This window comes from Odocoileus virginianus, chromosome 6 (genome assembly GCF_023699985.2).
Source record: "Odocoileus virginianus isolate 20LAN1187 ecotype Illinois chromosome 6, Ovbor_1.2, whole genome shotgun sequence".
In the NCBI taxonomy this organism is placed as follows: domain Eukaryota; kingdom Metazoa; phylum Chordata; class Mammalia; order Artiodactyla; family Cervidae; genus Odocoileus; species Odocoileus virginianus.
In genome coordinates this window covers 87,769,205-87,794,782 of record NC_069679.1, presented here as the reverse complement: position 1 = coordinate 87,794,782, position 25,578 = coordinate 87,769,205, and the positions used below count along the sequence as shown (strand labels likewise).

Genomic DNA, 25,578 nt, shown 5'->3' with positions numbered 1-25,578 from the left:
TATTTTTGAGGACATAGCCCACTCTTCACTGCTTCGTTTTTTTTTACTCCCTAACTTGATGAAATTTTCCCAGGTTTTAAATTTCTTTTTAGAATTTTTCACACTGTCAAAACACTCAAATACTGTTTCTTTCCTGTTCAGTTTAGGTTGTAAGTTCTTGGTGAGACCTGCGCTACGTATTTTTTCCTGTGTTTCTTCTGAACCTTCTAGTCTAGAAAGACTTCTGTCTTCTGGCAGAAGGATTGCTCGCATTTTTTGCATCGTTCGGGTTTCTCTCCTTTAGGAGTCCTCTGGGAGTTAGTAGTGATTCTCTCTGGATGCAGGGCTTCCTCTGCTCTTGTTTATATAGTGTTTCTACATAAATACATGTAGCTTGCCAAAGGCATGCTCAGATTCATTATTTGCATAGCTTTTCTCCCTCGTGTTGATTCCTTGATTCTGAATTAGAGATTTGACTTCACAAGGTTGGTTTTCTTTTCTTTACCAGTCACCTGATGTACAAACAGGTATTATTCTGGAAGAAAGGTGGCCCGTGTTGTTTACAGGTGTGGCGAGCTCTCTGACGTAAAGGTTGACCTCTGACAAGACCTCCCGCGTTCCGTATCCTAAGATTTCCCCCCCGTGTGTATTATCTCACATTTAGTAAGATATGCCTTACACACGTGTATCACATTCATATGGTTTCTCTATGGTGATTTGCTGTACATTGAAGTGTAAATTCTGGCAGAAGGTTTTTCCACCTTTACTGCATTCTAAAGGTTTCTCTCTTTTTAAAAGACATGTATTTTTCTGGTTGCCCTGGGTTTTAGCTGCAGCAAGGGAGAGTCTTCAGTCTTTAGCTGTGGCGTGTGGACTTTCAGTTGCAGCCTATGGGATCTAGTTCCCTCATCGGGGACTGAACCCTGGCCTCCCCTGTCGTGACCATGGACTCTCAGCTCCTGGACCCGGGGGGCCCTGAGTGTGAGTGCTCCGACGCGGTGTGAGGATCGGCCTGTGGCAGGAGGACCTCCCAGGTATGCCGTTAGTGGTCTCCTCCCTGTAATTCTCCTTTTCTGATGTTTGAGAGAGCATTGACGTGTGGTGGGAGACTTTGTAAATTTCATGGTCGTTTTCTCTCCTTCCCAAGTTCTCTGTGCTTGGTTATTCGGTTCTGTCTGACTCTTTGCGACCCCATGGACTGTAGCCTGCCAGGCTCCTCTGCCCATGGGGATTCTCCAGGCAAGGATACTGGAGTGGGTTGCCCTGCCCTCCTCCAGGAGATCTTCCCCACCCAGGGAGCGAACCCAGGTCTCCGGCATTGCAGGAAGATTCTTTACCATTTGAGCCGCCAGGGAAGCCGCCCCCCTCCCCCCAAGTTCTCTAACGCTCGGCTTTGCACCTCCTGCAGAGACAGTTCTCACGTGTTCGCAGTCATGGAGCCTCCTTTTGATATCAGGTCTGATGCACATTAAAGCTTTAAGGTCTGGACAGGGGTTCCTCTGCATGCACTCCTTTCACGTGGTCTCTCCTGAACCCTAGTTCTCTCCTGTATCGCGAAGAGCATCTTACTGTGGGACATTTTCCCAGACTCATAGTGGCCTGAGGGTGGCTTCAGAACTGGAGGGTTTCTTCCTGAGAGCAGGCGTCCCTGTGAGGGCTTTCGACTTTGGTGGTTTTTGTGCCCCCAGACTTGCTCTCAGACGCGTGTCCCTCGCATTTATTATCAGCGATATGACAGCTGTTCTCACAGCCGCTTCTCCATCAGATGGTTAGGATGCTTCCTGTTGCAGCATCTTTTCCAAGGAATCAATTTTTAAATATACTTCAGAAGGTTACAAGGCTATGGTTTTTTCAGTGGTCATGTATGGATATGAGACTTGGACTATAATGAAAGCTGAGCACTGAGGAATTGATGCTTTTGAACTGTGATGTTGGAGAAGACTCTTGAGAGTCCCTTGGACTGCAAGGAGATCCAGCCAGTCCATCCTGAAGGAGATCAGTCCTGGGTGTTCATTGGAAGGACGATGTTGAAGCGGAAACTGCAATACTTTGGCCACCTGATGTGAAGAGCTGACTCATTTGAAAAGACCCTGATGGTGGGAAAGATTGAAGGCAGGAGGAGAAGGGGACGACAGAGGATGAGATGGTTGGATGGCATCACTGATTCAGTGGACATGAGTTTGATTAAACTCTGGGAGTGGTGATGGACAGGGAGGCCTGGCGTTCTGCCGTCCATGGAGTCTCAAAGAGTTGGACATGACTGAGCAACTGAACTGAACTGAACAGAAGGTTGCAAAGTAAATTAGCCATCGGAGAAATTCAGGGGAAGACAGGGTTGGAGGAGCGAGATCCGCTCCAGAATTGCTGTGGAAGGGCCCTCCTTCGTCTGCAGGCTCCCTGGCTTCCCCTTCCTCTCTGGTCCTGATGTCAACGGCAAATTAACCTTCTCAAAGCCCCACTTTCTTCTTGATTAGAGGAGTAGACTTACAGTCAGGATACTAACTTTCCAACCAGCTTCAGTTCGTGTCCCCTTGAAAGGGGAGAGTCCAGAGCACAGACATCCTTGGGCAAGTGGAATAGCCAGCCTCGCAAGAAGTCACTGCCGAGCTCTGAGTGCTGCTAACGTAGCAGTTTTTCTCTGGACTGTTCGGTCCTGAACCAGTCCCAGACCATCAGCTCCTTCTTTTCTCCCTTTGAGTGACTTGGCTCACATTTCATGTTCTTTATTTTTTTAAAAATATTTATTTGACTGTGTTGGATCTTAGTCTCGGCACACGGGATCTTCGATTTCTGTTGCAACACGCGCGCTCCTTTTTAGTTGCCGAATTTGAGGTCTTTGGTTGTGGCACTTGGGATCTAGTTCCCTGACAAGGGATCAAACCCAGGCACCCTCCACTGGGAGCACAGAGCCATAGCCACTGGACCACCAGGGAAGGCCCTGACTTAAGTTTTTTACAGGAAGAGTTTATACACAGATTATTTTACCAAATATATTATCTCTCTCCTTGATGTTTTGATCTTAAAAAACTGAAATGTTGACCTTGGTTTTCTGGGAGCTACTTATTCATATAATCAACTTTCCGAAGTTCTTCTCCGCTGCTTCTGTTTAGTCAGTAAGTTGTGTCCAACTCCTTGTGACCCTGTGGACTGTAGCCCACCAGTCTCTTCTGTCTGTGGGATTTCCCCAGGCAAGAACATCGGAGTGGGTTGCCATTTCCTTCTCCAGGGGATCTTCCCGACCCAGGGGTTGAACCCACATCTCCTGTGTCTCCTGCATTGCAGGTGGATTCCCTACCCGCTGAGCCATCACTAAGTTCTTCTGGGTAGCTGTGACTTGGGAATTCTCCCACTAAGTGTAGCCCTTCTTACATCTAGAAAAGGCTGCACCAGGTCTCCAACACGCCACCCCACACAAGGGCCTGTTGCTGCTCCGCTGCCTGCGGGAGGTCCAGAGTCACATCCTGGATGGAGCCCGGCTGCGCAGAGCCCTGACGATGTACACTCTGCCAGCAATACTAAACCTTCACACCCAAACTCTCCGTCCCTAGGTCTCTGTTTTATACAAGGTGGGTCACCGCTATGGAGGCTCCTTGTGACAATCAAGACGAGTGAAACGCTAAGACAAAGCCACGGGAAGAGCAGGCCATCTCAAGGAAAGTCGCGCCGGGAGAGCTTGAGGGCAGCCAGAATGAAGAGCAGCGCGGCGCTAGTGACGCTTGAATGCTTCATAACCTAACGAAGCAGTGAGTGTCAGTAAAAGCTGTTAGGCACCAGGAACAAGAAGTTATATAATACTGACAGGAGAAAAAAATCAAGCCACTTGTTTAAGGAAGAAACAGATCAGTGTTGGGGCTGGTTCCAGTGCACACTGCGTGTGTGTGTGTGTGTGTGTGTGTGTCTGCGCACACGTGTGCTCAGGCACTGCAGTCGTGTCTGACTCTTTGCAACGCTATGCCCTAGCCCACCAGGCTCCTCTGTCCGTGGGACTGGAGAGGGCTGCCGTGCCCTCCTCCGGGGGGTCAGGCTCCTCTGTCCACGGGACTGGAGAGGGCTGCCGTGCCCTCCTCCGGGGGGTCAGGCTCCTCTGTCCACGGGACTGGAGAGGGCTGCCGTGCCCTCCTCCGGGGGGTCAGGCTCCTCTGTCCACGGGACTGGAGAGGGCTGCCGTGCCCTCCTCCGGGGGGTCAGGCTCCTCTGTCCACGGGACTGGAGAGGGCTGCCGTGCCCTCCTCCGGGGGGTCAGGCTCCTCTGTCCACGGGACTGGAGAGGGCTGCCGTGCCCTCCTCCGGGGGGTCAGGCTCCTCTGTCCACGGGACTGGAGAGGGCTGCCGTGCCCTCCTCCGGGCGGTCAGGCTCCTCTGTCCATGGGACTGGAGAGGGCTGCCGTGCCCTCCTCCGGGGGGTCAGGCTCCTCTGTCCACGGGACTGGAGAGGGCTGCCGTGCCCTCCTCCGGGGGGTCAGGCTCCTCTGTCCATGGGACTGGAGAGGGCTGCCATGCCCTCCTCCAGGGGTCTTCCTGACCCAGGGAGCGAACGCGTGACTCTGGTTTTTCCTGCGTTGGCAGACGGATTCTTTTACCACTGCGCCACCTGGGGTTGCTACTTCATTTTAGAGGGTTTTATTTCTGTTCTCTGAGAGTGTAGAACATTTCATATCTTCTCTAACTATAGAAAATGAAAGAAGTTTGCATCTAGAAGAGCCTAGAAAATGGTCATATGTTCCCTGGTTTCAAATGAGTAAACTGAACTCCAGGGAGTAATAAAAAATCTTAATCCTGGCATTTGGTGGTTCTTTTATTGGTTTATAAAATACTTTTACATGTGTTACAGTATTTATTGTCATTACAGATAATAATTATAGCTTTGATTCCTTGGACATTTACCACGTGCAGATGCTGTGATGAGTATTATGCAGGGATTGTTAAATTTAACACAGCTCTGTGTTAGGATTCCCTGGTGGCTCAGCTGTTAAAGAATCTGCCTGCAATGCAGGAGACTTGGGTTTCATCCCTGGCTTGGAAAGATCCCCTGGAGAAGGGAAAGGATACCGATTCCAGTATTCTGGCCTGGAGAGTTTCGTAGACTGTACGGACCGTGGGGTCACAAAGAGCGGGACACGACTGAGCTGCTTTCACTTTCATGTCAGGATTATCTCGTTTTGTAAGTGAAAGTAATCCTGAATCTTACAGAGGGTAGCTCATCTGCACAGGTGGTACAGCTAGCTAGCACATAGCATACGTCAGTAGTGCCGTCTCTAAGCCTACCCTCACCACCGTGTGATGGTATGTGATGTTAGTAGTGCCATGGGTCATGTTAGTCATTGTGGTGGGCCTGAGGCCAGTCCTCACTGTCCTAGTTACTAATGAGTGAATGAGTCAACATCAGGAGTGCGTCAGTGCACAAAAGACAAGCCAGGAGCTTCTGTGCCATCGCTAGAGGCTGATGTCAGGTCTGCTCCTGGGATGCTGAGGGTCCAGGGCAAAAAGGCAGTCACAGCCACGCCGCGATGAGCAGCCACACCGCAGAAGCTCCTTCTCCAGAGAGACGTCATCTTCCGCGACGTAGGGTGTGTCCCCCACGACGTCTCAGCGAGAAGAGACCGGTGAGTGGACACTGACATCTGCAGACAGTTCAGGAAATACGGCAGTGAACTGCGTAAGGTTTCTTGAACTTTCTTCACTGCATGTGTGCTCAGTCGCTTCGGTTGGGTCAACTCTTTGCGACCCTGTGGATGATGGCCCACCAGGCTCCTCTGTCCGTGGGATTCTCCAGGCAAGAACACTGGACTGGGTTTCCAGCCGTCCCCCAGGGGATCTTCCCGACTCAGGGATCCAACCCATGTCCCTTGTGTCTCCTGCGTCGGTGGCGGGTTCTTTACCACTAGCGCCCCCTGGGAAGCCCTTCAGTGTAGGCCAGTGGTTTAATGCCGCGTGTGTCTGGGCAGTTCTGTGAAGGGCAAGGCCACGGGTGATCGCAGGTGGCTGGGCTTCATTGTGGGATGATTGTAGATCATCTTATATGAATAACAACAGCTAAGATTATGAGACTTTGGCTTAATCTGCCCAGTGTACGTTGCCCCCACTGAATCCACAAACAGCTGTCTGTGCATTTTTAATCCTAGATTCATATAACATATGCTTGGGGAGGAAAATCAAAACAAAGAACATCAGAATTTTGTTTCCACTGGATGATTAGATCATGCTTTATCCCCCCCCCCCCCCCACCTTCTGTTTTCTTATATGGTTTCCCTTTCAAAACAAGGAACACATTTTACTTTCATACTTAACAGGAAAAAAGCTCTCCAGGAGCTTACTTTTAATCTTCAACTTTAAACGATGGAAAAATCGAAGTGATTGCTTCATCACGATGGTGATTATGGACTCTTTGGCTCAGTCATGCAATCCAGGATCAGTTTAATTGAAAAATAATTTGTGTGTGGTGAGGTTAATGACTTTTGTTTGTTGCGATCTCATCTGAGTTGTTTTGAGCAAGATCATTGACTGTTGAAAGTGTTCTGTTCCTAAATGTAAACGTCCATTTTCTAGTCTTTTATATTACGTTGTAAGGACTTGTGTGTGTCTGTTTTGTGTATATTTTGTTGTTTTGGGTTCTCCCTGAGGAACTGAGGCCACAGTATAGCAGATGGAGCTGGTGTTTGACTTCAGATTTTAATTCGCTTTGTTCTTTTCTATCGTTAGGAAACACGTGCTCATTATGCTGGTGGTTTAGTCGCTCAGTTGTGTCCAACTGTTTGCGACCCCGACAGGCTCCTCTGTCCATGGGATTCTCCAGGCCAGAACACTGCAGTGGGTTGCCATTTCCTTCTCCAGGGATCTTCCTAACCTAGGAATCAAACCTGGGTCTCCTGCATTGCAGCAGATTCTTTGCTGACTGAGCTGTGCACGTTATACTCATTTTGAAATCCTAGGACCATTTGTTTTTGTTGTTTGTTTGTTTTTTGGCTAGCCTCAAGGCATGTGGGGTCTTATTTTCCAGACCAGGGATTGAACCCATACCCCCTGCATGGAAAGTGTGGAGTCTTAACCACTGGTTGTTGTTCAGTCACTAAGTCGTGTCTGACTCTTTGTGACCCCATGGACTGCAGCACGCCAGGCTTCCCTGTCCCTCACCATCTCCTGGAGTTTGCCCAAGTTCATGTCCATTGAATTGGTGATGCCATCCAACCATCTCATCCTCTGTCATCCCCTTATCCTCCTGCCTTCAATCTTTCCCCGGCATCAGGGTCTTTTCAAATGAGTCAGCTCTTCGCATCAGGTGCCAAAGTATTGGAGCTTCAGCTTCAACATCAGTCCTTCCAATGAATATTAAGGACTGATCTCCTTTAGGATGGACTGGTTGGATCTCCTTGCAGTCCAAGGAACTCTCAAGAGTCTTCTCCAACACCACAGTTCAAAAGCATCAATTCTTCAGCGCTCAGCTTTCTTCATAGTCCAACTCTCACATCCATACATGACCACTGGAGAACCATAGCCTTGACTAGGTGGACCTTTGTTGGCAAAGTAATGTCTCTGCTTTTTAATATGCTCTCTAGGATGGTCATAGCTTTTCTTCCAAGTAATATGTCATAAGGAAGGTGAAAGAAGTATTGTGACTTTTGTGATGGCCAGATGTCACTTGAGCAGTATAGAGGAGAAGGCCTCTAAGAGTTTGAAGAGAGCGGCCCTCGCTTCCTGCCCGCGGTGTGGGCCTGAGCGGGTGTGGAAGGCTGGTGGGGTTTGAGAAGGTGGAGCAGCACAGAGGACAGGTGGCAGCGTCCAGCTCGTCCTCCAGCCCTGGGTGGCCCCGTGCTCCGCGTGCAGACCTCGGTGTCAGGGTGGACTGCAGCCTGCACAGGCCGTTCCCGCACAGACGTTGCCTGTCTGGGCTCTAGACTGTGCCCAGGTGTTGGTCGGGGCGGAGAGGAGGGGCTGTCACTCACTCCCCGTTGCTAGCAGTGGGCAGGCCAGGCCCACACTCTCTCCTCTGGGGGTCTTGTTCTGCACGTCAGCCCCGTGTCTTCGCCCACAGCCCCCCCGCCCCATGTGTCCCTCCTCATCAGGCCCCGCCCCTCCTGTTGCAGCACCCCTCTTCCCTGCACGCCTTTCCAGCCTCACACCCAAGGCCCGTCTGCTCAAGGCTGTGGTTTGTCCAGTGGTCATGTGTGGATGTGCACGCCTTTCCAGCTTCACACCCAAGGCCCGTCTGCTCAAGGCTGTGGTTTGTCCAGTGGTCATGTGTGGATGTGCACGCCTTTCCAGCTTCACACCCAAGGCCCGTCTGCTCAAGGCTGTGGTTTGTCCAGTGGTCATGTGTGGATGTGCACGCCTTTCCAGCTTCACACCCAAGGCCCGTCTGCTCAAGGCTGTGGTTTGTCCAGTGGTCATGTGTGGATGTGCACGCCTTTCCAGCTTCACACCCAAGGTCCGTCTGCTCAAGGCTGTGGTTTGTCCAGTGGTCATGTGTGGATGTGCACGCCTTTCCAGCTTCACACCCAAGGTCCGTCTGCTCAAGGCTGTGGTTTGTCCAGTGGTCATGTGTGGATGTGCACGCCTTTCCAGCTTCACACCCAAGGTCCGTCTGCTCAAGGCTGTGGTTTGTCCAGTGGTCATGTATGGATGTGCACGCCTTTCCAGCTTCACACCCAAGGCCCGTCTGCTCAAGGCTGTGGTTCTCCAGTGGTCATGTGTGGATGTGCGAGTTGGACTGTGAAGAAAGCTGAGCGCCGAAGAATCGATGCTTTTGAACTGTGGTGTTGGAGAAGACTCTTGAGAGTCCCTTGGACTGCAAGGAGATCCAACCAGTCCATCCTAAAGGAGATCACTCCTGAGTGTTCATTGGAAGGACTGATGCTGAAGCTGAAACTCCAGTACTTTGGCCACCTCATGCGAAGAGTAGACTCATTGGAAAGGACCCTGATGCTGGGAGGGATTGAGGGCAGGAGGAGAAGGGGACGGCACAGGATGAGATGGTTGGATGCCATCATCAGCGTAATGGATGTGAGTCTGAGCCAGCTCTGGGAGACAGTGAAGGATGGGGAGGCCTGGCGTGCTGCAGTCCACGGGGTCCCAGAGTTGGAAAGCACTTGGCAACTGAACAAGAACACCAACAGAGCGCTCTCAGCTGTGATTCTGCTGATGTCAAGTCCCGCTGGAAACAGAACCCACCCTCCTTAGAGCATTTTTACGTGCCACACCAGCATGGAGTGTGGCGAGTTCCTATGAATGAATTGTGTTCAGAGTGAGTGACCCTGCTGAAAGCAGGGAGTTGGGAAGTGGGAGATTTAAGGACCAGTTTGCCTGGAAGGAATAATGAAGCTTTAAATTCCAGAATAAGGTATCAGGACTTGGCACTATTAATGCCGAGGAACCTTTGAAGGTTTATGAGCAGGAGATGTACTTAATAAAACAGGTAGTGATTCCTGTCCACGTCTGATAGAAATAAGGTCTTATTGGTTCAGATTTCTCTATTCGGCTGTAAGCTGTTTTCACTCTTCCTCTTCGGTTTCCTCCCAACAATATGGTAAAACTTGGTTTCTTCCATTAAGACAGATTCTTTTCATTCCCCTACTCTTAAGCGTGTGGACGGAAGAGAATATTAGTCCTCTGAATTTTCCTTCCCTTCTTATTGTGACAGCTCGCCACTGTTGATGCCATGAAAGTCCTTCTGTCCTTACACTGTTTTTATGTGAACACATTTTACCCTTTTTTCTCCCCCTCTGCATGGCCGTCAAAGGTCATAATCTGAATTTTATTTCTCAAACTAGAAAGGCTTGCATTATTGCTTTTAAAAGTCCACTTAATCCTTTTAAGCCCTCATTGTTAGGAATTTTCAGTCCCTGGGAAAAATTAATATGTGGCCCAATGAATAGTAGCCCTACCTTTTCTACTAAATCTCAGACCAGACCTCCAGTTTAAATAACTTGGCATTTCTGTCATTCTCTCCTTCCTCTCCTGGGTTTAAGCTTTCTGTGATAGCCCAAAATGAGATGACTCCTTATTCAAGAGGGTTTCTTTCTGCATGCTGACCCTGAAACTTAGAACTGTGAGCCACAAAAAAAAAAAAAAAAAGAAAAGAAAAAAAAAAACCTTTCAAGGAAAAATGTATATGGTTTTATTGTACTTTTTGAATATATCCACCCCAGTGGTGAAAGATGATTACCATCCTAGGAAATAGCTTAAAATAGCTTAATACCATTTCTCTATATGATATATCTCTATGACATGTACTAAGTAGCTTGGAAATGAATGTATACATTCGTTATAGAACATGAAGAGTCCTTTTGCCAAGAGTCATTTATTAGATGGAAAGGAATGCTCTCCATGGTGTGGGAAATGCACAGAGCGGCAGAGTCCGGAAGGATTTGTGAGGATCGGTGGCCCCAGTGGTCTTTAAGGCAGGATCCTCAATCCTGGGTCCTTCCTGCTGGGGCACTTCCAGGGGCTGCTGGAGAGGGAAGCCTGGGGAGCCCAGCTCCTTGCACCCGAGTGCCTTGCCTTCCTCTTTACACAGTGGGATGTCCTATATTTATAAAGAAGAACCTTTCCTCCAGCTTAAAAAAAAAAAAAGTCTGAGAACCACTGACAGAGTCCATTTACCTAGTTTTTTAATATTTATTTTTAATTGGAGGATAATTGCTTCAAAGCGTGGTGCGGACTCCCCCGTATGTTAACATGGATCAGCCGTAGGTAAACACGGCGCCCTCCGTCCCGAGCCTCCGCTCCCCGCCCTCCCCACCCCTCTGGATGGCCAGGGCACCAGGCTGAGCTCCCTGCAGGACACGTGGCCTCCCCTCCGCTCTCTGTTCTACTTATCATCGTGTGTATATTTCAGTGCTGCTCTCTCCACTCGGCTCACCTCTCCTGCCCCGCTGTGTCCGTAAGTCTGTTCTCCGAGTCTCTGTTGCCTGACATAGGCAATTTTTGAACACCTTCTGGAGATTAATGATAAACACAAACACACAGGTCTACGTACGTGATTCCTGTTGTCATGACCTTAACATGTAACTATAGCAAAGTGTATTTAGGTTAACTTTTATCATTAGAATAGTTTACACAGAAGACTCAACCTCGTATTTGGAATTAGAAGGTTCTCAACATTCTCTTTCACTCCAGGCGTGGACACAGGTAATGAGAGTTATGGCAAGTCTTTGTGAAGCGGTAATTTTAGGTTCGAATACTGTGACAGGTGGAGCTCATAGTAGGAACTGTATTTCTAGGCCATTTAAAGAGCAGTAAGACATTTAAAACTTTCATTAAAGTGTTTGCATCACAGGGCTGTAGGAATAACCCACCTTTATACACTGGTCTTGGAAAGTCATCATGCTTTTGCAGCATGAACACTCAGCTGGATGGAAACTGCCCCATTCTTTCTGGAAAAGAAACTTGCGTTGGCATTGAATGCATTTGCATGTGTCGCTATTGAAGATTAAGGCAAGTTAAAGGCGGGGTGGGGATGAGGCTGTAGGGTATGTTTATGTGGTTTGATGTTGACTTAAAAACACAAGGTATATGATCCTGTGGGAAAATAGTATGAATGAACTTGATTACATTTATGGAGTTATTTGTATTATTAGGTTGTTTCTTCTTATTTTTTTTTGGCCATGCCATGAGGCTTGTGGGATACTAGTTCCCTGATCAGGGATCCAACCCAGAACCCCTGCATTAGAAGCTTGGAGTCTTAACTACGGAACTGCCGGAGAAGTCCCTGTTTCTTCTTTTTAAGTGGTAATAAGCATTGAAGTTGAATATATGCAGTTGCATATATTTTCTCCTAGGAAATAGTAAAGAATATTTGCTTTTTACCCCCAAGATTATGAAATAAAGACCTGACTATATAGCCCCAAATAGTGGTGAGTCTTCTGAATATGTAATTTAAAAGATATTCCCTGCTCATGTAGCATTTTTTCCTTGTGAATCTGTATCACATAATGAACAATGCACTTGTGCTTTTTTTCTTATCATTTCCCAAAATCAAATGCAATAAGTGAAGAGCAAATATTATGCATGTATTTCCTTTCCCTCTGAAATTTGTTTTTTACTGTATCATAGGTATTAAGAAATTGGGGTTCCTAAAATGATGATTTTGCTGGCTATGTGATTAAATAGTGACCTACTTTTTGGCATTAGTGTCCAGAGTTATAAGAGCATTTAAAACACACATTTTAATGCTTTTTGCTGAAAACTCTAATAGAAAAAATGTCTTCTGGTGGCGCTAGTGACAAAAATCCCACCTGCCAATGCAGTAGACGAAAGAGATGCAGGTTCGATCCCTGGGTCGGGAAGATCCCGTGAAGGAGGACATGGCAACCCACTCCAGTATTCTTGCCTGGAGAATCCCATGGACAGAGGAGCCTGGCAGGCTATAGTCCATGAGGTCACAAAGAGTCGGACATGACAGAAGTGCTTAGCATGCACACATGAGTTTATTTACTTATTCAGCATGCGAGGAGTGCTTCTACAGGCTAAACATCTTCCTCAGCACTGGGGATGAACTTGACGACAGGGCTTCTCTCAGTGAGTCTCGGGTAGACGCGCAGCAGGTTATTACCGGGGGGCCTGATGAGAGTGGGGCTGCATCGTTGCACGTCTAAGTGCCCAAAGCGTCTGCTGCCACTTGTTCTTCCCTTTCACTCTTGGTTGTCTCCAAAGCATCAAACTGCTAGCATCTCCAAATCGCCACTCCGTCTCTCTGCCACTCCCCTCCCACTTCCCCTCGCCTTTCCTGTCTCTTTAAACGACTCCTCAAGCCTCCTCTCGGGGCTCGACCTTGGCATCTTCTTTTGCACGCTCCGTGTCTAACCCTTCTTCTCTGCAGTCTGTCTGGAACCTTCCATCGCTCCCGGGTCCTGCTGCCCGCACCCTCCTGACCACCTGCCTGGCCAGTAGGAGCCTAATGAGTCTCCTTTTCTCTATTTTGCTTTCTCAAAACAATAGCCAGAGAGATACTTCCACGATCTTTCTAAATCAGATCTTGTCACTTCTCAATCCAGACTTCTTACTTGATTTCCTATTAACCGAAATAAAAACCACCTTATTTCCTGTTCAGCCGCTCCCTCCTTTCCCAGTCCGTGTCTTCACCACTGCCAAGCCGCAGGGGCCTTTTCGTTTCCCGCACTTCGCTCCCCATGGCCTGGGCACATGCTCGTTGCACCGTGCAGAGTGCTCTTCTGACGCTTTAGCCAGTTGGTACCTTCTTACCATTTAGGCATTCAGTTCAGTTCAGTTGCTCAGTCATGTCTGACTCTTTGCACTGCAAAGAGTGGACTGCAGCACGCCAGGCCTCCCTGTCCATCACCAACTCCCGGAGCTTACTCAAAGTGATGTCCGTTGAGTTGGTGATGCCATCCCACCATCTCATCCTCTGTCGTCCCCTTCTCCTCCTGCCTTCAATCTTTCCCAGCCTCAGGGTCTTTTCCAACGAGTCAGCTCTTCGAATCAGGTGGCCAAAGTATTGGAGTTTCATTTAGGTCTTAGCCTCGGTGTTACCTCCTCTGAGAAATCTCTTCTTCGCCAGAGTCCACTCTACAGGATGATTTCTTTTTGTTTGTTTGTTTTCATGGTAATAGTAATTTATTGATATTAATTATTTCAGTTCCTGTTTTATCATTTGGTATACAGTTTAAAGGCTTTTAATGGCAACCCACTCCAGTATTCTTGCCTGGAGAATCCCATGGACAGAGGGGTCTGGCAGGCTACAACAGTCCATGGGGTCACAAGGAGTTGGACACAACTGAGTGGCTAACACACACACACACATAACTAAGTAAGGGAGGAAATTGATTCTCTTGTATTTATTTACTCACTTTTTACTGGAGTGTAATTGCTTTACAGCGTTGTGTTGGCTCCTGCTGCACAAGTGAATCAGCTCCAAGGGTACCTCTAGCCACTCCCCCTTGAGCCTGCCTTTCCCCAGCCTTGACCCTGCCCGACCGGAGGGCTTCTGTGACATGTTCACGCCCTCCTATTATCCCCCTCTTTGCACAAGTCCTGGTTTGTAATTGTTTATACATTTGTAATTGAATCTGCAGAGTCTCTGTCTCCCCCAGTAGACCACTGACTCCCTTGGCACAGGAAATCTGTATTTTCTCTTTTCCCTTCTGTTTCTAGAGCTTAACACAGTGCTGGGCACACAGTCAGTCCTACAAAAGGATAATTTAAACACATAGATCAGCTTTTTTTTTTTTTATGTGGGCCATTTTTTGAGTCTTTATTGAATATCTTACAGTTTTGCTTCTGTTTTATGTGTTGGCTTTTTGGCCTTGAGGAATGTGGAATCTTGGTTCCTGACCAGGTATTGAAACTGCTCCCCTTACCCTGGAAGGTGACATCTTAACCACTGGACCACCAGGGAAGTCCCCGAGATAGACATTTTCAAATTCCTAAATCTTTAACTACAAATAAGAAAACGTGGAAAATTTAGAAAACTATTTTCTACTTAAAAAAAAAAATATTGAAACTATTTTGGGAACTGTATGTAGCTCAGTATACCTCACCAAAAGGAAAAGGGTGCAAGTCCTTAAAAATTAGCACGTGGTTACTGTGTGATTTGGGGCTATTTTTAAAAGAGTGATACATTTTAAAATGGAAATCCTGACTTATAAAAACGAACTGCTCTTTTTATATATTTAGGGCTCAGTTCACTAAAACGTTTAAATTCTTGGCTTCACTCTTTAAGCCTACTACAAAGATCACATTAGAATTCATTTTAATAGACATCGTGAGCGCAGTATCCAATCTCCTGTGATCACGCTGGGCTCTTTTATTATGAGGACCACAGGAAGTAGAGCCCGAGGATGCAGAACAGTCATGGGGTGTCCTGGAGGCTGGGGACACTGCCAGCTCTATTGTTTATGGGGTGTTCGCTCCACCTCTGTCTGTGGTGTGCGATTGGTATTGACTTTTGAGAAACTACTTCTTCGCCCCGCTCTCCCAGCTGGAGAAAAACCTGTCATAATGACACCTGGCTACGAGAAAAGGGATCAAAGACACCGTGGAAAGAAGAGTTAGGAGACCTTGTGTTGTAAGTAGCTTTAGCCCCGTCCATTGGATCTCGGGGGAAGACTGCCACGCCTCTCCACGGTCATCGTCTCTGCCCCCAGGAGCAGCTCGGGGCTCCTGAAGTGCTGTGATGCTGGTTGGAGTGTCTTACATGTCACTAATGTGGAGCCGGCGTGGCTTTTAACAAAATGCCTCTTCAGCTTTAGAGATCTGTGTGAATGGATACTGCTTACCAAGATCAAGGTAACATTTGTGGGCGATAGTATCGCTATCCGTTTATGTTGGCAGCTCAGCTGGTAAAGAATCCGCCTACGATGCAGGAAGACCCAGGTTCGATTCCTGGGTCAGGAAGATCCCCTGGAGGAGGGATAGGCTACCCACTCCAGAATTCTTGGGCTTCTCTGATGGCCCAGCTGGTCAAGAATCCAGCTGCAATGCGGGAGACCTGGGTTCTATTCCTGGGTTGGGAATATCCCCTGGAGAAGGGGAAGGCTATGCACTCCAGTATTCTGGCCTGGAGAATTCCATGAAGTACAGTCCATGGGATTGAAAAGAGTTGGACACAACTGAGCCTCTTTCACTTTCACTTTTTTCTTAAATAGGAAGACAGTCATTTTTGGTAAACTCGTTTTTTTCCAATTTTTAGGGATACAACTTAAGGAGTTTTTAGACATCGTAAGGAAAAAGAAGGAAGCTCAACTGTATTGCAGTGAAGTAAGACACATCTTCACGGCTTTTGACAGGCACTGTAAGTATCTTTAAAGTGTTTGGATATAAAAAATTGCTATTAAGGAACTGTGGATAGGAACATATACTCAGTAAATAGTGGGCTGATCAAGACCCTTTGTTCGAGTTTTTCCATAACATCTTATAGAACCTGAACTAACTTTTTGGCCAACCCAATAAAATAATATATTGGAAGACTGTTTTCCTACATTCATTAGCTGTTATGGTAGATGTTGGTGTACATATTTTTTCCTCCATCACAGCCTTAACCACATCTTGACCTTTACAGTGGATGAAATAGCATCGGCAGTAATCTGATTGTACTTACAATTTGCTTGCATTTTAATGGGAACGTCAGGAGGGCTGGCCACGTGGGAATATAGGTGAAGAGCAACCTACGGAAGCTTGGGAGACCACGGGGCCTTTTCCTCTGGCGCCTTCTCTGACCCACATGTGATTGGAGGCATTGTTTTCCCATGCTGGGGTGGCCGAGAAGGGTGGCTTTGGACCCACTCCTCACAGAACGCAGGGTTGAAAGACTCGTGGAGTCCAGGTTCAGTATTTTGGCTTCTGTGATGGTTTTCCCTCTAAATAATAATGCAGTTCTAAAACCAAGCAAGAAAAAAAATGTTAAAAAAATGTGAAAAAATGTGTGCATTTTGAAGAATGAATTATTTTGGCAGTTCAAAGAGACCGGAAGCCTACTGCCTGTCTCTTAGCGCTCCCGCTGGGACTCAGGGAGCCGGCAAGGGATGGGGCTGGAAGAAAGCTTCGGGAGCATCTGGGACTGTCCTGTACAACAGGAATGATACTAGAGTAATACCGTAATCCAGTGAGGCAATCTCAGATTACCTGACGTGTAAAATCAACTGTAGATTCCTGCTTTTCTCCTAGTTATATGTTAAAGTCACACGCAAACACAATGGTGAAATAGCAGTTCACAGGACTTTTAGTAGTACATGAATGTTATGTATTCTGCTTTCAAATAGATCGTGGATATTTAACTCTGGAAGATTTCAAGAAAGCATTTAAGCAGGTGGCTCCCAAGTTATCAGAAAGGATTATTCTCGAGGTATTCAGGTAAGGCATCCGTCTTTATGCATACATGCCCTTGTTTTACCATTTGCCTGTGCAAATTTTCAGTTTTACGGAGAACACTCACTTATGCTTGTTTTTCACTGGTGGACGTGTTCCTCTCACAGGATATTGTCATGGTCCAGGGGAGAATTTTATAGTTAGCTGTTAATCCATCCACAGCCTTGACAGTGGGCCCTAAAGTGGGTGGAGTGCTTGCATACCAGGAAGGTGCAGAAGCCGTTTGTTGGCAGGGGTGAAGAGGAGCAGAGAGGAAGTAGGGCTTCTTGGTGCAGTGACGTGCTGGCCACACCCGCTCTGCAAAGCTCTGTTAACACTGAGCTCCCCGAGGCCTGCATTTCATCAGACCCAGGTTACAAACAGCCTCTGGGTCGCATGGAGAATACAGGTGGGTTCAGCAGTGCTGGACCCGTGCTGCGGTTCACGCACACTGAGAAGGTAGATGCAGGGACTGCATTCACATCGTCCTTGTAAGCTGATCCTGACAGAGTGGGCGAGTGGTGTGAACACTTCTGTCGGGACACTGTGGGGTGAAGGTATCGTAAGTGGTGTCAGCACACGCTGCTGTGAGAAGATGGCAGCGCTGCCTCTACTCTGACTGCTCACATGAGCTCCTCATCAGCCCTGTTGCCAGAAAACCCAAAATAACAAAGCTTGAAAAAAAGAGCCGGAAACACAGGGGCGTCCAGGGCTGATCTGAGGGTAGCACAGCTGTGAAGGGCCCAGATTCCTGCCCTTTTATTCTGGCCGCCTCAGCACCTGGCTTCTCCCTCTTGCTTCCAGATAGCTGCCAAAGTTCCAGCCATCACACCTGAATTCCAAATAGATAGGTGGAAAGGGAGCAGAAGATAGGCCTCTCTTTTTAAGGCTGGCCATTGTTTCTTCATACATCCCCGTGACCGAAGCTTAGTTCCAAGGCCATGAGTAGCTATAAGGCAGAAGTGGGTCTGGAAAATGTAGTCTCTGCTTTGGGCAGCCATGTGTGCTCAAATGGAATTTCTGCTATGAGGAAGAAGGAGAGAAGAGATGTTGGTGGACATCTGGCAGGTGTTCCCATTTGGATTAAAGTAATTTCATGAAATCTGACGAGAAGCCAGTCCTCAGTAGAAATTATCAAGCAGGTTATTTGAAATAAGAATCTACTCTCACTGTCATCAATAGTGACATATATGAAATTCTTTTGCTGCGTCATTTGCAAGCAGATTATTGAGCAAGCTATTGAAGAGCAGAGGAGTTCAAGCCAGTTGCAGACAAGGTACCCCAAGACAGTATCACTCCGTTTATTCCAGAATATCACGGCCTTTCAGATACTGTGGTATCTGTGTACATTCTGGGATGAGTAATGAGAGTCAATGGATTTATACCACATGGTGGTGGTTTTTCACAAAAAGAATGAAGAATTACTTCATTTTACTTTTACAAAAAGACAGGTGTCCACATTTGCTGACCTTTGGGTGTTAAAAGGTTTTAGGAGCTGTCCCCTCGTGCCACAAATGTAATTTTGAAAAATCCACTTAAGTACAGCCTTTCAAGGTAGAAACCGTGTTTTAACAGTGAGTGGGAAAGTAACTGCTTCTCCAAAGAAACCTGTGCTATAGGGAGAACATTTTTGAGAATGGGTGTTTGGAAATGTGATTCTGTTTTTAAAAATATGTGTCACCTACTAAAACCTTTATATTTGCATGCTCAATAAGTCGGAAACAGTGTTCTAATCTGCTGAAAAAAAGGAAGCATTGTGATTTGACAGCACAATTTTTTTAAAGTATCAATATAAAAATTTAATAGCTTTGATAAGAGCAACTAACTAATTGATATCAGGAGAGATGAATATTTATTAGCTGAATCTCAATTAGCAATACCAACAAAATGGTTAACAAAATAAAACAAACCCCTTAAACTTTCTTATAATCAGAGGATAGAATTAAAAACTGAGAGATTCTGTGTCACGATGCCCATTTCCTGTTTGGATCTGTCTATGTAAGACCTAGTATTAAAACAAGTTGAACTTGGGATTTCCCCGGTGGTCCCGTGGTCAAGAATCCGCCTCGCGGTGCAGGGGCCACGGGTGTGATCCCTCGTCGGGGAACTCGTGTCCCGGATCCTGCGGAGCAATGAGGCCTGCGCGCCTCGACCTCTGGGCCTCTGAGCCACAGTGGGAGACCGTGTGTGTGCCTCGAAGACCCGAGTGCCACAGCGAAGGCCCCGCACAGCCAAATACATAATAAGTAAAGTATTTAAAAAACACTGAAATCGATCAGTCACAAAGAATTCACCCGTGATGTTCAGAAATCATAAAGTATGTGAAAATCACATTGTTCTTGTTAAGTGTTCTTCATAATTTCGAGTGATGGCAAAAACTCATTTGCCATGAATAAGTGAAATGTTTTTATCTTTGATTTTTTTAGAAATTTCTGTATTTTATAATGAACATAACATATGAATACTGTAGCGCATGTCCACATCATCTATCCATAAACACATTTGCGTGCCCACAAATCCTGTACTTCCTAGGATGATGGTCAGAGTTTAGAGACCACTGCTGTAAACAGCCGGACAAGGCCTTCTAGTTAACCGAACCTAGCCTGCTTAAAGTCACATTTACAATGTTATTTATAGCACCACATCCCCTGAAGCAGAATGATTGATGCATGATAAGAATGAAGTGAAATCGTGACACCAAAAGAGAGAAAGCCGTTTCCTCAGTGTGTAAGCTAAAGTTGGCCGGAGACAGAGTTGTCTGACTTCCATACGTCCCTGTTTCAGGGATGCAAATAGTCTTCAAGAGAAGGGAAAAGAAAAGCAGCTGCTGGGGCCCTTTGCGAGGCGAAAGACGTCACACTCCTAGGGCTGGACACTGGGAAGCCTGACCGGCTTTGACTTGGGTGCCCAGCCTGAGTGCAATTCAGTCCCAGGTTCCCAGTTCGGCAGGGGAGAGCGGAGGTCTGAAGACCGCCGCAGGGAGGCAGCCCGAGAGCGGGGCTTCCGGTTAGACCAGCCGCCTGTGGTTTGAAGGATGGGAGAAGATTGCCAAATTCTTCCCCAGGAGACTTCTGAAGACCAGGAGGAGCCGCTCCCGGAAGTGCTTGCCCCCAGACACTTCACTGTGTGAAAAACCAAGTCCCGTCTCCTCTGGCTGGCGTTGCTTACCCCGCCTCTCAGCACGTCTTCAACAGGGTCTGTCCTCCTTTGTACCGTGCCCATTGTGGCCTTTTTTTTTTCCTGTTAGGGTTTTATTTTCCCCTTATGCTTCTTTCTTGGGCTGTGTACCTGCTGAGGTTTCATTTCATTTTGTTATTTTGCTGTATCTTGTTATTTTATAGTATCTCCCCTAAGCTTTTCTGTATCTGCTTTCATCTCTTGTTTTATGGAGTTGTTGGCTTTTATTGAGGGACGCAGTTTTGAGGTTTTACTTTTAATGGTTGATTGCTTGGGGGCTGCTAATTGTAGCTTTTTTTCTTATAAATTAAGAGGGGAAGTTTTCTACCAAGGGAAAGGTTTTGAGTTGTATTTCTGTCTTAAACCAAGAGGTGATATCTTGTGTAAAAACACACGCAGGCACACAAAAGGTGCTTCTTTATATTACCTCTAAAGATGTCATAAAACACTTACTGTTTGGATTTCAGATTTTAAGGGCACTGCCCCGGTGGGGCAGTGGCTAAGACTCTGTGCTGCCAGTGCAGGGGACCTGGGTTCGATCCTTGGTCGGGGAACTAGATCCCACATGCTGCAAATAAGAGTTTGCATGCTGGAGCTAAAGATCCCACCTGCCACAGCTGAGACCTGATGCATCACACAAAAAAAGCTTGAGGCTCCTCTCAGTGTTTGAATCTTAAAACTTTGCTTTTCACTTAGAGCTTAGAATCGTGACTTGTATACCTGCTTTCTCAAATACTAAAGCTATATCAGAGATGATGTTTCATTATTATTACTAAGAAATTCTTAGGAAATTCCATCCTTGACGAACTCTTTTTTCCCCCACCCACTACAAATGGCAGAAGTCTAAGAGGCATGAGGACTGTTGGTGTTCAGTCACCGAGTCGTGTCTGACTCTGCAACCTATGGACCGCAGCGCGCCAGGCTTCCCTGTCCTTCACTGTCTGCTGGAGTTTGCTCAAACTCATCCGTTGAATTGGTGATGCCATCCAACCATCTCATCCTCTGTCGTCCCCTTCTTCTCCCGCCTTCAGTCTGTCCCAGCATCAGGGTCTTTTCCAATGAGTCAGCTCTTCTCGTCAGGTGGTCAAAGTATTGGAGCTCCAGTTTCAGCGTCAGTCCTTCCAATGAATATTCAGGCTTGATTGCCTTAGATTGACTGGTTTGATCTCCTTGCTGTCCAAGAGACTCTCAAGAGTCTTTTCCGACACCACCGTTCGAAAGCGTCCATTCTTCAGCTCAGAGCCTTTATGGTCCAGCTCTCACATTCGTACATGACTACTGAAAAAGACCATAGCTTTGACTAGACGGACCTTTGTTGGCAAAATGATGTCTTTACTTTGTAATATGTTGTTTAGGTTTGTCATAGCTTTTCTTCCAAGGAGCAAGCATCTTTTAATTTCGAGGCTGCAGTCACCGTCCTCAGCCCCCAAAATAAGATCTGCCGCTCTTTCCACTTTCTCCCCATCTATTTGCCATGAACTGAGTAGTGCTGTTTGTCCAGTGAAATAAATCTGAGATAATAGTTTGTTTCTAGCGCTGCATGTTTAAAACAAAAAAATCTTTCCTCCTTAATACTAATAGACCTTAATGGAAACTTTGTAGTGCTTTTTTTTTTTTTTTTAAAAAAAAAGAAGCAAAAACAGAAACACATTCAAAGCCCTTTAGTGACTCTAAAGGGTAAAGTTAAAACTGTTTAACCTGGCTCTCCAACATCTGGTCCCCTTTCCAAACTCATCTTTCATTCATCATCCTAAACTCCTCTGTTTCTTCTGGCACAACACTTGTTCCTTTCAATGTGTGATGTGAATTTATACTTCATTCTGTTGCCCTTGCTGGCAGTACCTTTCTCTACTTCTCACCTGTCCAAATTAGACCCTCCTTTCGAGGTCCTGCTCAATAAATACACACACACAGAAAAGGCCTTTTTTTGTTTACATTGAACAGTCTTCTCTCCTTTCTCTGAATTTTGATAGATGGTTATGTAATTTTTTATATCACTTGATAAACAAAAATACAGTGTTTACAGTTATCTCCGTAAAGCTCTTTGAGTTTGCAAATTTATCTATAACTTCCACTGTTGTCAGTATGTTGCCTGCCTTATGAGTTCTAGTTACTGAATAATTGTTGGTCTGTTGTCACTTACTCCAAATATCCACTAACAGAAAAATCCTCACTTGCTGTTTTCTTTATGGTTTAATTTATTTCTTATAATCTAGCAAAGAGCCCTTTCAAGTGCAGTCAGGAGCTTTATAACCACATATGGCTTTGCCTTCCATTTTCTCATTCTCCGTGTGACTTCTATGAATTAACCTCGGATGGCCTCTCTCTGCTGTGTTTTGAGAGGCCTTTTCAGTTCCTGATTTAGCCCCAGCTGTTAACAGGGCGCCGGCTTAATGTCCTGTCTTGACTTTACCCCCCACCGATGCCCATGGTATTTCCAGCTGGTGTGTTTCTCTGAGTGGGTATCTCTGCCTCTCCATGCCTAGGAGCCTTCTCCATCTCGTTGTAAACATCGAGGTTTGCACTTTCCCACCACCTGTCGTTTGGCAAAAAGCTCTGGGAAGCTTCTTCTGTTTTCCAGCCATGAAATGAAGAAGCATGGTTGGTCAGAAGGCCCACCGGTGTCCCAGAGTTTGAGTGTAGGTGGAGTGTCAGGTAGTAATGTCAGACAGAAATACCGAGGCACCAAAATGCGCTTCAGTCACAGCTGGAGACACTTAGAGTGGTATCTGGTAGTTTGGGTCTAAGTTTCATTCTTCATACCATGTGGGGAAGGTCAAAACACATAGAATATCCAGCTCTCCTTTTGGGAGTGCTAAGAATTGGTTGAATGATAAGAGCCTCATGACTTGTTGTATAATGTATTTTCAGTGTCAGAGTGTCAGTGGGGTACGGGCTTAAGAATGCCATTTTATTTTTGTTCACTTTTTAAATATTTTTATTAAAATGTGGACTGGTTTTTAAAGTGTTTATTGACTGTGTTACAATGATGCCTCTCTTTTATATTTTAGTTTATTGGCCACAAGGCATGTGGGATCTTAACTCCCAGCCCAGGATTGAACCCACGCCCCCTACCCTGGAAGGCAAAGTCTTAACCACTGGATGCCAGGGAAGTCCCAGGAACGCAGTTTTCGAAGGGAGTGACGTGTACCCTCTCGCGTACGCCTTAGGTCACAGCCACGGGAGGAGAAACTGGCCTCCCGAGCCGGGGTGAAGTGAGCTCACGGGCCGAGTGGGAGAGTCTTAGAGAGCCAAGGAGCTCGGAGGGGAGGAGGAGGATAGCGTGTTTTTAAGGGAGAAAAATCGCATGTTTTTTCAAGTCGTTTGCACCTCTTCTAAAGAATTACTCCTCACCGTGATCTTTCGTGTCCTGCACGTCCTTGCTGTTGGCAGCTGACTTATCGTGTCGTTTTCTCGGACAGTCTCTCTCTGAAGTTCCCCCGGCATTATTCCCTGCATCAGAATGACTTATAAATGGGTCAGGTGGCTTCCCCAGACCACAGGTGTTAGTAGTTATGCCCTGCTTTGATGAATGTGATTGTCTATCTGAACTATCCACATACTTTTGTGTATAGAAAAGTTAAAAAACGCTAGAAATCATATCTCATTCTTTGTAACTATACATGGGTAGCTGTTAACCAGCTATTCCTGGTGTGTGAGTGTAATGACTAAATACTAGACTTCTTGAGTTTCCAGTCTTTATTTCATGAGTTTTTGCATCTTCTCTGCAATGATAATGCCTTGGGTTTTCTTTCAGTTTTTTTGGTTTCAAAATTTTATTGCCAGAGATTCCATTTTCTGATGCTTTTCTTGCACATGATCACTGAATGGGGAGTATGAACATGTATAACCTTTTCAAACTGACCTCAGAGTTTCTTTTCCCCGGGAACTTTCACATGTAATATGGTAAATACAACTGCACCTTAAGAATCCAGGGGGCTTCCCTGGTGGGGAAGACTCCACCTTCTAATGCTGGGGCTGTGGGTTCCATCCCTGGTCAGGGAGCTAGGATCCCACGTGCATTAGGGACAGCTCAGTCCGCAGCCACAAGCTACAGAGCTGGTACAGTTGGGAGCCTGTGTGCTGAAACTAAGACTCAGTGCAACCAAGAATAAATGAATAAAATTTAAAGTAAATGCAAAAGCTAGCTAGAGAAATATTGATACACTAATTGTTTTAAGAAAATGTCAAGTTTTCCCAGGGGGTTCTTTTGCTTCATGAACAAAAATTGTATCCTTGCATTTGAAGATGCTCTCTTTTTACCAGTAAATTTGAGAATTGGTGATGCAGGAATTGGTGCTCAGAAACCAGACCAGGAAACCAGTAGAGAAGATTGATGACTTCATTACATAGATTTTCGAGTAGAAGGTGGTATTTTGGTTTCTTCAGTTAAGCTAATTAGTTCATGTTAGAAGGATGTACTGTTTGATTGGAAGAAGCTTTTAATCTCTTTCACATTCTGAATGTCCAGGTTTTGTAGCCCTCTATCATGTTAAACCCATCCAGATGCAAATACTGTTCTTCCGTCAAGGCCCAGGTGTTGAAACCTGACCCCACCGGCAGCCTGCCCACCACCTCTTAACCCTGAAAGAGAAGTTGTCTCCTCTCCTCCCGCTGGAGGTGCTTGCTCTGTAAGGCTGGGTCACTCTGCTGTGCAGTGACGTGGCTCAGGCGCATGTGTACCCGCCCTCTTGGGCCCCCACCGGTGCCCCTGGGTCGTCGCAGCGCAGTGAGCCCCTCTGCTGTGCAGTGAAGTGGCTCAGTCCCATGTGTACCCCGCCCTCTTGGGCCCCCACCGGTGCCTCTGGGTCGTCGCAGCGCAGTGAGCCCCTCTGCTGTGCAGTGAAGTGGCTCAGGCGCATGTGTGCCCATATCCCCGCCCTCTTGGGCCCCCACCGGTGCCTCTGGGTCGTCGCAGCGCAGTGAGCCCCTCTGCTGTGCAGTGAAGTGGCTCAGTCGCATGTGTGCCCCGCCCTCTTGGGCCCCCACCGGTGCCTCTGGGTCGTCGCAGCGCAGTGAGCCCCTCTGCTGTGCAGTGAAGTGGCTCAGGCGCATGTGTGCCCCGCCCTCTTGGGCCCCCACCGGTGCCTCTGGGTCGCCGCAGCGCAGTGAGCCCCTCTGCTGTGCAGTGAAGTGGCTCAGGCGCATGTGTGCCCCGCCCTCTTGGGCCCCCACCGGTGCCTCTGGGTCGCCGCAGCGCAGTGAGCCCCCTCTGCTGTGCAGTGAAGTGGCTCAGTCACATGTGTGCCCCGCCCTCTTGGGCCCCCACCGGTGCCTCTGGGTCGCCGCAGCGCAGTGAGCCCCTCTGCTGTGCAGTGAAGTGGCTCAGTCACATGTGTGCCCCGCCCTCTTGGGCCCCCACCGCTGCCTCTGGGTCGTCGCAGCGCAGTGAGCCCCCTCTGCTATGCTGCAGGTCCTCGTCGCTGTCTGGTTCACACCTGGCCTTGCACCTGCTTCCCTGGTGGCCAGATGGCGAAGATCTGCCTGCAACACAGGAGGCCCGGGTTTGATCCCTGGATCGGAAAGATCCCCTGGAGAAGGGAACAGCAACCCACTCCAGTGTTCTTGCCTGGAGAATCCCATGGACAGAGGAGCCTGGAGGGCTGCAGTCCCTGGGGTCACAAA

General features: G+C 47.2%; 1 protein-coding gene across 13 annotated transcripts in view; it reads left to right on the top strand.

Annotated features, from left to right (window-relative positions):
• EFCAB11 (EF-hand calcium binding domain 11) overlaps positions 1 to 25,578 on the top strand; it is a 163,857-nt gene that overhangs the window by 7,501 nt on the left and 130,778 nt on the right. For 12 of the 13 annotated variants that reach the window (XR_011488415.1, XR_011488416.1, XM_020900233.2 and 9 more), the window contains exons 4-5: positions 15,623 to 15,724; positions 16,692 to 16,782. Coding sequence is in view for 11 of the 13 variants with exons in the window: in XM_020900233.2 (XP_020755892.2) it covers positions 15,623 to 15,724; positions 16,692 to 16,782 (193 nt within the window). In the remaining 2 variants the exon portion in view is untranslated. Of the gene's footprint in view, positions 1 to 15,622; positions 15,725 to 16,691; positions 16,783 to 22,964; positions 23,554 to 25,578 lie in introns of those variants that run through there. The other variant, XM_020900238.2, reaches the window with a different exon arrangement.